Below are 12,307 nucleotides of genomic sequence, written 5' to 3' on the forward strand. Positions count from 1 at the left end.
TGTTGGATGATTTTTAATTTCTGATTAAATTTTCTCATATCTTGCAGCCAAGTCCGTTAGTTCTTGTCTGTTGACATTTTTGTTATGATTTAGTTAGGTTTGACATACCTCCGTTTGCATATTTCTCCAGCTCTTCCATCAGCACAGGTTTGGTGCTTTCTGGGGATGATCCATTTGGCTTTATGTAGATTTTGCAATTTGTCGTCCAAGTGCTTTGTATTTTTCCTTGCTTTTTCAGCTGTCGAGCTCTCCATGCAATGGTTGCATTTTGCTTGTTGAGATTTTTGTTAATGTAGACATTTGATCCTCTTAGATTCTTTCTCTGTTTCAGTCAAGCAACTTTGTGCTTGATATTTATAAATCTCAGTAGTACTACACGATTTTCGCTCACTCTACCTCCAGTTGTCCCTCTTTTGGAACGGAGACAGCAGAAATCCAATAATTCCTTGTTCAGCGCTATGTTTTGTATTGTAAGGACAATAGGACTTGCTATTCCACGGATCGATTTGCTATCTCGTCTCCACCATCAGACTAATTTTGATGTGTAGGTGAGCTCTTGATCCCAAAGATAATTACGTTGTTCATTTTATATTGTTGGTCAATATCATCTACTCTGTTGGTGAGAATTTTATCAGTTAGTCTTTCTTGGCATTCTCAGCTTTGAGACATGCTATTTCTATCATCTTGGTTTCTAATCCAGTCAATTGAGTCTTCATTTCGTTAATGCTCTTCTTAATGATGCTAACCTCCCCTCCTGTCTCTTGAAGAATGTCCAGTTCTCTGCAGATTTGTTCACAGAGTTCTCATCTGATTTCTCATTTCTTCCAAATTATCGCCGTTGCCTGATCCTTTTTTGGCTGCATCACTTCGAAATGTCCTTTCTTTTGCTCGTTCATTGTACAAGTAAAGCTATTTTATATTAAGTTGTTTGTATTTTGAATGTCTGTGTGTCTCTATGCGGTTATATCTTACTTTGCAGCTGAGAGCAGAACAAAAAGGCGCCCTACTCCCTCGGCAACCTGAATTGAACTGACGTGACGTGATTTACTCCGACCTGCCACTTACACGCTCTACTAATTAATCAGAACAGCCATTTTACAGCCTGTGACATGCACAGGCATGCAAACATCATGCAAATTATCAAGATGGACTTCCATCATCTAAAATACTGTAGTTGTGAATCTATTCCACACGAGGCTGGGATCCTTCGCCGTCGCACATCTGTCCGGCATTTCCCCGATGGCTCACCCATCTCCTCTTTTTGGACTACCAACCCCCGTCACCCCCACCTCCCGTACTGGCAACCTCAACAACCTCCGCTCCCGCCCCTCCTGCTCCTCCATCCATCCCCTTTGCACTGCTGACCGATGTCCTGTTAACTATAACCTACTGTCTCTCTCCCCCGCCCCCCTCCCTCCACTCTTTTCTTTTTATTTTTTATTCCATGTAAGCGTCTTTGGGTTATTGAAAAGCGCTATATAAATTGAATGTATTATTATTATTATTAGGGCGGCTCGGTGGCGCACTTGGGTAGCACGTCCGCCTCACAGTTAGGAGGGTGCGGGTTCGATTACACCTCCGGCCCTCCCTGTGTGGAGTTTGCATGTTCTCCCCGGGCCCGCGTGGGTTTTCTCCGGGCACTCCGGTTTCCTCCCACATCCCAAAAACATGCTTGGTAGGCCGATTGAACACTCCAAATTGTCCCTAGGTGTGAGTGCGAGTGCAAATGGTTGTTTGTCTCTGTGTGCCCTGCGATTGGCTGGCAACCGGTTCAGGGTGTCCCCCGCCTACTGCCCGATGACGGCTGGGATAGGCTCCAGCACGCCCGCGACCCCAGTGGGGACTAAGCGGTACAGAAAATGGATGGATGGATTATTATTATTATTATTATTATTAAGCAAGTTACAAGTTGTCTTAAAACAAGTTATTCTGTTGCAGACCACCATTGGTTGGAAACAACCATTTTCAAATGTGTGAGCAACTCTGACAAGAAGGAACATTGACTGAAGAGACACACAACACTTTCCTAACCATGGTTATGTGAGTACATTGTAGGGGCGATGTCTAAATATTTTATTTACAAGATGATAAGTACCGTAATTCTCGGACTATAAGTCACGGGTTTTTTCATAGTTTGGGTTGGGGGGCGACTTATACTCAGGAGCGATTTATATACATATATACCGTTTTTTTCCATGTATAATGCGCCCCCATGTATAATACGCACCCTAAAAATGTCATATTGATGCTGGGAAAAAGCCTGTACCCATGTATAATACGCACCCAAATTTTGACTCTTACTTAAGTCCGTAAACGTAAAATTATTTCAGAAAAAAGATCATCTTTGGGAACGACCGAATGTTATTCTGCTGGTCAGTATCACTGCGCATGCGCTAGCAAACTCAATAGCGAAGAAATGTTTCGGATTTGTGTAGGGTACATTGTGACAGCAAACGAGCAGGTGATCGAGCAAGCGTCTGATACGAGAGCATTGTGTTCGTATGGAGCGTGTTTGAAGTGAACAGCAGAGAAGAAAGCGCATCTGTAATGGCGGCCTCTGTATCATATCCAGATTAAAAAAAATAAAAAAAAATATATATATATATATTTTTGTACCCATGTATAATGCGCACCCCAGATTTTAGGACAATTAATTAGTTAAATTTTGCGCATTATACATGGAAAAAAACGGTATGGTTTTTTTTTCACTTTTTTGGGAATTTTATGGCTGGTGCGACTTATACTCCGGTACGACTTATAGTCCGAAAATTACGGTACATATTCTTAGTCCTTTCATAAGTCAATGAAATGGTGTGCACAACATCTTGTTTCCTTGGGGAAACGTGTTTCATTATTACAAAAACAAAAGTTAAAATGCCTGTTTGGAAGGGACTATAAAATGAGCTCTAGAATTTAGTGTTCTAAAAGTTAGACATACAAAAGACAGGTTTATTTACTTTATTAATATTGCATATGTATTTTCAAGGCAACATTTTTTATTAATTTTGATGTTTAATTTGAGTTAAAAAGAAGACAGTGCCCAGTAATTAAATGTTGAAATTAAGGAGACGAAATAAAATGATTTTCTGTTCATAATCAGTGTTACAAAGCGTTTGGGTGTACACAAGACAAAAAAAAGGTTAAGAATCACTGATGCAGACCACAACTTAATCTTCTGACAAAAAACAACAACTGGTAGGCTGCCGTATAACACCATTTTTGAACCAACAAATGTTTTTTAGACAATCGCAAGGCACATCATTCACATGGACAGTCACACTTATTGACAATTTTGAGTCTTTAAAGTTCAAACAACCTACCATGCATGTTTTTGGACTGTGGGAGGAAAACAGTGTAACCGAAGAAAACCCACACAGGGATGGGAAGAACATGCAAACTCCACACAGGAAGGCAGTAGGTAGCTAGTACGAGTATGATGATTAAAATGTTAATTACGATTAATAACGACCTGTACTGTTTGATAACAGGTTGTTATTAATTTTCTTAAAACTTCGACTCTGGCCCACCATCTTAGAACAGATTGTGAACTAACTTTGAGCTATCGCTTCATTTAAAATTTGCAACAAATTGTTACTCACCATATGTGAGAGTGTAGAGGGGTTTTCCAGTGATGTCTAGCACCGTGAGTGCGGGGCTCTTGGCCTGGGTGGCCCCCCAGCGGGCTAAAGCTGCTTGCAGGGCAGGAGGCCAATTACTGACAACACCGAGGGGCTCCCCCTTTACTGGGATGATTTGACGACCCTCTGGCTTTGGGGTATTGGGGTCTAGTTGGGGAACTGGATGAAACAGAGGATCGCGACAAATGAAATAGGTGTCCCTTGTTGTAATGAATGCAATGAATTCATCTTTTCACCTTCAACTATTTCCTCAGAGTCGTCGAGGAAGAATTCGCTGAGTGGTGGTCTTTTAGGCCGTTTGAGCGTGTTTAGCAACTGCTGAATCTTAGTGGACACTCTGCTGTTGACAGGCACACCTGAATAAACAACCACCACCGTCAAACAAACAAAGTATTACCAATTAAGAAAATCATGATCCACACGAGCAACTCTAACACACATGGCTATTGTAGTATACACAGTCACGGTCAAGATCAGCAACAGGAAAGATTTGAAATGAGTTGGACAGACACAGTTTTGAAGATTCAGGGAAAAGGAGCGCGGGAGGTTGTCTAAATCTAAGCTTAAGTCACAAGACACACAGAGAAGACACACAGAGACTGACAGGCTGGAAAGCAAGCTGACACGGGCATCTTCAAAATCGCTCCCCCGGATCCCCGTGCCAAACGTAACACCTTTTCGCTTTCCTTTTTCAATGAAAGTCAAGATGGATTAATGGACCCAAAAGAAAGATACGGATAATTAGCGTCATGTGCCTTGACTTTATCGAACAGATTCTATTGAGTGTCATCACCATAGATGCCCACCAATAAAAAAATAGACCACGGGAGAACCAAAAACGTAATCAATTTTAGTAGCTTAATTCAAAATGTAAAACTCACTTTGGACACTGTGTCAAGTAGTTCAGGATTTTATTTTTGAAAATTTTGATGGTAACAACGCTCACCAACGAAAAACCAATATTTGGCATCTCAAGAAATTAAAATGTTACATCAACAATAAAAAAATTACTCGTTGAATTATTGAAACATTATTGAAAAAATTTGAACTCAACTACTGGATGCAATTAACATTTTTGGCAATATAATTAATTTATTAAGAATGCCCGGTATGACTGGAATGATTAGGAGGTAATTGCTGGGTTTTACTTTGTATTTTGTACGCAGTAAAGCACACAGGCACACATACCTGATAATACCAACAGTTTTGTGTGATTGCATGCATGTGTGTGTGTGTATCTACCATCAGCAGTATCAAGCATGCTAGAACGGCTCTGTCCACGGCTCATGCCCCTGACAGCTGGAGGCAGGTCCATTCTCAAGCCTCTGTCCTGGGCAGTGGCAGATGATGTCACATCTGGAGAAACACTGTTCTCTAATGGGAAACCACAAAGTGAGCCATGCTAAGGGTCTGCAGCGCACAAACACATTCATATGTGCTGTTGATAAAGGGAATTTACCAATGTGCATGTGGGCTAGTACATCGGCCAGCACTGAAGCAGCGGGCTGAGGCTGGGGCTGGGGCTGGCTTTTCGGCTCTCCGTGGGACAGTGTAGAGGACGCAGATGAGGAAGTGGAGGAGCTTTGGACGGAATGGTTGATCCAGTAATCAGGACTTTGCAGCCCCTGGGCCAGCGCCACACTGAAGGCGGTCTTTCTGCGCAGTGAGCCCTCATCCTCTGATGCAGAAGATGTGTCTGGTGGAAAGAACAAACATTTAAAATCTGTAATCTTGATCAAAACACATTCACAGATATACCATAAATAAATGAATGCTCCAACTATTTTACAATTTGAAGTTCCACCAAACTACAAATGAACAATATGCCACAAAGTTGATTTTTTTTTTTTTTCTAAGTTTGTACCATCAACGTATCACATTTACATGAGTTGTAATTCGGTCACTGGTTCTTTTGGCATGATAAATATCAATTTATAATTTTGTGCACTCGGATGAGACAGTGTGATGTCACCACAACTGCCGTATTGCTGTTGCCGCTAGTTAGACAGTTACACACCATTTTACTGCAGTAAGAGCGAGGGCATTTTTCTGCAGCTCTGCATCACTTGCACTTATGCCGCGCCTGTCACAGCCGCTCGTGTTGAGGTGAAAACCTGCTACCTACTAAGGAATCCTGCTTCCTTGTACAGTGTTACCTCTACTTACGAAATTAATTGGTTCAGCGATCGGGTTTGTAAGTAGAAAAGTTTGTATGTCGAAGCAAAATTTCCCATAGGAATCAATAGAAAAGCAAATATTGTTTGCTGCACTATTCCAAAAGTAACACTTTTTGCCCTATTACTCTGTGTAAAACACACAGATAGATTTATTTTTGCTTTTTTAAACCTTTATAAGAAAAAATAAATGTCTCTTCATTCTTGACCTCCTAACTCTGCTTGGGAAGGGGCTGTTTTAATTTTCTGCGCTTGCTAAAAAATACCCCCGAGAAGACGCAGAAAAGGTCAGGCTAATAATTTATTTCATGCTTCCACTCGTCATTAATTTTTGGTGCAATTAATGAGTTTTATGACAGTGTGAGTGGTCATTAAACGCAACTCGTACAGAACGCAAGTGAGAATTTTAAAAAAATAATAGAAAAGAAAAGAAAAAAAGGAAACAAGCTTCTAAAGATGGAAAATGACAAACACAAAAGGGTGTTCTTCATGTTTTTATTGGAAACCAGTTGGTACTAGCTTTCATTCAATGCGTGCACGTTCCTGCAGCAGGGGATACCGATTTTCACAGGAGTACCTACTTTGGCACAACACCTTTATGAGATTGAGTTTCATGGTCTGAGGAGACGTACTCAACTACACTACTTGTCTTTTGCACCGTCGGTTCGGAAGGTTGAAAATTGGTTCCTAAGTAGATATAAAAAAAATATTGCGAAGTATAGAAAGTATAGGCGTGAGTAGAGGTACCACTGTAATGGTGCGAGGAAGCGGATGAGCCTTTCACACAGATAAATAGAAAGCTGCAGGTTGTGAGAGATGCCTGCTCTGCCCTCCGGCAGCGGAATAATATGATGTTGGCTGATAATAATCTGAAAGTTCAGAATGTGGGCCACTTGAAGGTACTTCTGCTGAAGCATATTAAAGCAAAAAAGTTATTGGCAATTATTTGTACCTGGAGGTGTGCAAGCATCACCAGGAGACTGGACCAAAGCTGAGCGTCGCTTGGTTGGCATGGGTAGGGCCATCTTCTCCTCTTTGTGTTTGGCTAGTGCTGCCTGCACAGCTTCTGTGTGAATGTCTAAACAAATTAATATAAAGAATGAGAACAGCAGTAAGCAAAATGTAACAAATATTACATTTCAAAAGCTTTGTGATTTGTAGTACCTGATCTATACCGTTCATCTCTGGCCCCTCCACTTCGGTGTGTACGATGGTGTTTGGAGGCTGAAGATGTGGAGGGGCCCGAGGCCTCAGGACTAGTCATGGGCTCACCACTGTGGCCCCCAGAAAGCTGCACATCTGGCAGAATCACATCTGCATCTAGAACAAGAATATTACAGTAAACATAATTTAATGAAATAACTAAAAGAGGGAAAAATGTCCTCAATTAAATAAAAAAAAAAAAAAAGATAAACAAATGTGCTTCTGAAAAAAGAACTCTACTAACTATAAACTAACTATAACTACAATTACTGAGGGTAAAAAAAAATGTTTTTGTCTTTGTGCATTTATACCATATGTGTGCTTTTGCGGTTCATTTTAAATGTTTTTATTTGGGTATTGCTGTATGTCTGGACGTAAAAACGAATAGCCAACAGGTCGTTTCAGAATTGTAGTTTGCTTTGTTACACAACACTTGGTAAGCATTTTTTTTAATCTTCCACTCAGCTACTCTAAATTTAGGAAAAAAACTAAAACTAATGCTAAAACTAATAAAAACAACAAGAATGATGCATTTTCAGAAAAGTAAAAACTGGAAATAATGAGCGAACATGCTCTAATAAATAATCTAAATAAACAGAATTGTCTAAAAAATAACCTCCATGAGTGGTGGAGGGGTTTGCGTTTCCTAATGATCCTAGGAGCCAAGTTGTCTGGAGCTTTAAGCCCCTGACAGGGTCAGCCATGGCAAAAGGGTCCTAGGTGAGAGGCCAGACAAAGCACGGCTCATTAACCCCATATGATGATAAACAAAAATGGACTTTGTTTTCCCTTGTCCGGACTTGGGCCCCCCTTTGTCAAAGTCAAAAGACAAAGTCAAAGTCTGGTTTATTGTCAATTTCTTCACATGCCAAGACACACAAAGAGATCGAAATTACGTTCCCACTATCCCACGGTGACAAGACATAGTACACAATATACATACAAGTAAACAACACAAAAAATAAAAACAAGAAGGCACAAACAATGAATAAATAAGAGTGATGAATAAATAAAAATAAACAAATAACATAATAAATAAGAGGAGCCAAAATGGAGCAAGTGTGCATACAGCAGACAGTCAGAATATAGCGCAAAAGTACAGGACGCTACGCAGAAGGGGGGGGAGGGAGTTCAGAATCCTAACAGCCTGGAGTATGAAGCTATTGGTGAGTTTGGTGATGCGGGAGCGCAGGCTCCTGTACCTCTTCCCAGAGGGCAGAAGATGAAACAAAGAGTGAGCGGGGTGACTCACATCACTCACAATTGTGGTCGCCTTGCGGGTGAGAAGGGAGGCGTAAATGTCCTTCAGGGAGAGGAGTGAAGCACCAATAATCTTACCAGCCCTGTTCACTATGCGCTGCAGGGTCTTTATGTTGTATTCAGTGCAACTCCCACCCCAAACAGCGATACAACTGGAGAGGACGCTCTGAATGGTGCCACGGTAGAATGTAGTCATGACGGCCGGAGGAGCACTTGCTCGCCTGAGTTTCCGCAGGAAGTACAGGCGGCGCTGACCTTTCTTCGCCAGTAATGCGGTGTTGGTGGACCAGGATAGGTCCTCACTGATGTGCACCCCCAGGAATCTGGTGCTGCTCACTCTCTACCACAGCACCGTAGATGGTCAGTGGCAGGTGTTGGGTGTGACCCTTCCGGAAGTCAACAACAATCTCCTTGGTCTTGTTGACGTTCAGCAGGAGGTTGTTGTCCTTGCACCACGTGGCCAGAAGGTCGACCTCCGACCTGTGCTGAGTCTCGTCGCCCGTGTCGTTGGCATATTTTAGCACGCGGTAAGTTGCAGTGCAGTCATGCGTCAGCAGGGTGAAGAGCAGCGGACTGAGCACGCAGCCTTGGGGGGTCCCTGTGCTTAGCGTGATGCTGGCGGAGATTTTGTCGCCGACACGTACCACCTGAGGCCTCTGACAGAGGAAGTCCAGTAACCAGTTGCAGAGGTAGGTACTGAGGCCCAGCTTGTCGAGTTTGCGGATGAGTTGTTGTGGCACAATGGTGTTTAAGGCAGAACTGAAGTCCACAAACAGCAATCTCACATACGAGTCCCTTCTCTCCAGGTGGGTGAGGGCTGAGTTGAGGGCAGAGCAGATGGCATCCTCAGAGGACCGTTTGGCTAGGTACGCAAACTGGAAGGCGTCTATGGTGGTGGTGGGGAGAATGGATCTGATGTGCTCCATGACAAGCCGCTCAAAGCACTTCATGATGATGGGCGTCAGTGCCACGGGGCGGTAGTCATTGAAGCAGGACGGAGCAGGTTTTTTCGGCACAGGTACGATGGTGGCAGCCTTGAAACACAAAGGGACAATGGCCTGCTGCAGGGAAATGTGAAAGATGTCCGCGAAGACACCCATCAGCACCCCAGCGCAGTCCTTCAGGGCTCGCCGCCTTACGGGTGTTGATAGCGGCAAGCGCCCTCCTCACGCTATCGGCAGAGAGGCACAGAGGCTGCTCGTGTGGAGGGGGAGGAGTCTTCAGAGGGCAAGTGCTGTTCTGAGCGTCGAAGCGAGCAAAGAAGCGGTTCAGATGGTTAAGCAGACGGATGTCGCCCTCACAGCTCTGCGGCGCGGGCTTGTAGTCCGTGATCGTCTGGGCGGTAATCTTGCAAGAGAATGCCCTTTTCGCTTCCTTGATGCCCCGGGACAGGTCGGCCCTCGCTGTTCTCAAGCCAGCCTCATCCCCCGCTCTGAAGGCTTTGTCCCTGGCCCTCAGCAGCCTGAGGCCAGCCCTCGTCAGCCATGGCTTCCAGTTAGCCCGAGTGATGATGAATTTTTTGTGGGTGACATCATCAATGCACTTCGTGATGTAAGAGGAAACAGAGTCAGTATACTCCTCTATGTCCGTTCGATTGTTGCAGGTGGCCGCCTGCTTAAACATTTCCCAGTCAGTAGTGCCAAAGCAGTCTCGAAGCGCATAAGAGGCACCCTCAGGCCACACGCTTACCCGCTTGCGAACCGGCCAGGATGCTTTCACCATTTGTCTGTATGCGGGCAAAAGCATAACAATGATATGGTCAGAAAGTCCAAGATGGGGGAGGGGGTTGGCTTTGAAACCTCCTTTATGTGTAGAGTAGACCAGGTCCAGGAAGCTGTCACCACGTGTTGGAAAGTTAACATGCTCAAAGGCGAGCATCTGGTGGCCGGGCCTTCACCCATGTGGTCCAGCCAGGTACAGCCCGAAAAGACAATGTGGGTCCCCCTTCCCATAGGCTCACCACCTGTAGGAGGGGCCAAAGGAGTCAGGCGCAAAGTCATCTGGGCGGTGGCCAAAGGCGAGGACTTTGGCGGTCTGATCCCCGGCTACATAAGCTGGCTCCTGGGACATGGAATGTCACCTCTCTGGCAGGAAAGGAGCCCGAGCTGGTGTGCGAGGCAGAAAAGTTCCAAATCGACAGAGTCGGACTTGCTTCGGCACACAGTTTTGGTTTTTGGTAAGTCCTCTTGAGAGGGGCTTAACTGTCTTTCACTCTGGAGTTGTGTGGGCATACTTATTGCCCCCCGCCTGGGCACCTGCACATTGGGGTTCACCCCGGTGAACAAAAGGGTAGGGTCCTGACTGTCGTTTGTGTCTATGCACCAAACCGCAGCTCAGAGTACCCACCCTTTCTGGAGTTCTTGGAGGAAGTGCTGGAGAGTGCTGCTTCGTTCCATCGTTCTACTGGGTGACTTCAATGCTCACGTAGGCAATGACAGTGAGACCTGGAAGGGCGTGATTATGAGGAACTGCACCCCTGATCAGAACCCAAGCGGTGTTCTATTATTGCACTTCTGTACGCCACATGGATTGTCCATAACGAACACCATGTTAAAACATAAGGGTGTCCATGTGTGCACTTGGCACCAGGACACCCTAGGCCGCAGTTCGATGATCGACTTTGTAGTCGTGTCGACGGATTTGCGGCCGCATGTTTTGGACACCCGGGTGGAGAGAGGGGGGGAGCTGTCAACTGATCACCACCTGGTGGTGGGTTGGATCTGATGGTGGTGGAAGATGTCGGTCCAACATGGCAGACCCAAACGTACTGTGAGGGTCTGCTGGGAACGTCTGGCAGAATCCCGTCAGAAAGAGTTTCAACTTCCACCTCCAGCAGAGCTTTTCCCACATTCCAGGGGAGGCGGGGAACATTGAGTCTGAGCTGACCGTGTTCCGTGCCTCCATTGTTGAGGCGGTCGACCGGAGCTGTGGACATAAGGAGGTCGGTGCCTGTCTGGTGGACACCGGTGGTAAAGGATGCCGTCAAGCTGAAGAAGCAGTCCTATTGGGCCGTTTTGGCCGACTTATACTCAGGAGCGACTTATATGTGAAATTATTCACAAATGTTTACTTGCTCATTAACACATTACTTACTTACTAGTATAGTTGATCACTTCACATGTTATTTTCACTTTAAACCGCATGAGGGCGCACTATGACTGTGGAATAATTGTAGCATCACTGACAATGAGTTCCATTCACTGACTTCCGAAGTCAGGAGATTTAATGACTTGAAATGGTATCGGTTGAAAACGGCCTTCAAAATAAAGCACTCTACCGCAAATCAAAGCACGGCTGAATAACATAAATAACATGGAGAATTCTTAACAATACTGTAAATATGTTTTTAGAACAGATTTTATTATTATAACAATTTCAATAACAAGGTACAAGTGTACATACTGTAAATATGTTTTTAGAACTGTTTTATTTGATAATTTTTTTTCCATAATAAGGTATAACACTTTCAAATGTGTTTTTAGAACTCTTATTATAATTTTTTTTTTTTTATAAAAAGGTACAAGTGTACGCACTGCAATTGTGTGGGCACTCCCTGCCTTCTGCTGACGTGTGGGCAACTTTAGTGCCATAATTTCTCAATTTAAAACTTTTATTTAGAATTTTATTTTTTATAAATTTGGGAAACAAAATCCGTAATGTAGTGAAACCGCAATAAACGAACCGCGATGTAGCGAGGGATTACTATAATTTGAACTGCAACTGACGACGTCAGCGGCGCGGCGCACACGCGGCGTTGTTTACATCAAGGACGAAGAGTTTGATCAATGGATTTAATAATTTGGAGTGACACAGATGGTTTGATAATAATGTTGTTTATATAATAGTTACTTGATATATAGTTTATATATCGTTATTTGGGCCTGTGGAATAATTTGAACTGCAGCTGACGACGAGTCCGACGTTAGCGGCACACACGCGGCGTTGTTACATAAAGGACAAAGAATTCGATCGATGGATTTAATGTTTTGGAGTGACAGATGGTTTGCTAAAGGAGTTATTTATGTTACCATT

General features: G+C 43.8%; 1 protein-coding gene across 3 annotated transcripts in view; it reads right to left on the reverse strand.

Annotated features, from left to right (window-relative positions):
- Positions 1-12,307, reverse strand: part of dip2ba (disco-interacting protein 2 homolog Ba) — a 141,088-nt gene that overhangs the window by 80,227 nt on the left and 48,554 nt on the right. For all 3 annotated transcript variants that reach the window (XM_061272953.1, XM_061272955.1, XM_061272954.1), the window contains exons 3-8: positions 6,977-7,132; positions 6,765-6,890; positions 5,098-5,334; positions 4,881-5,012; positions 3,875-3,994; positions 3,600-3,797 (exon numbers count right to left, since the gene is read on the reverse strand). In XM_061272953.1, the coding sequence (XP_061128937.1) occupies positions 3,600-3,797; positions 3,875-3,994; positions 4,881-5,012; positions 5,098-5,334; positions 6,765-6,890; positions 6,977-7,132 (969 nt within the window). The remainder of the gene's footprint in view (positions 1-3,599; positions 3,798-3,874; positions 3,995-4,880; positions 5,013-5,097; positions 5,335-6,764; positions 6,891-6,976; positions 7,133-12,307) is intronic.

The sequence above is a fragment of the Syngnathus typhle genome, linkage group LG2 (genome assembly GCF_033458585.1).
Source record: "Syngnathus typhle isolate RoL2023-S1 ecotype Sweden linkage group LG2, RoL_Styp_1.0, whole genome shotgun sequence".
NCBI lineage: Eukaryota > Metazoa > Chordata > Actinopteri > Syngnathiformes > Syngnathidae > Syngnathus > Syngnathus typhle.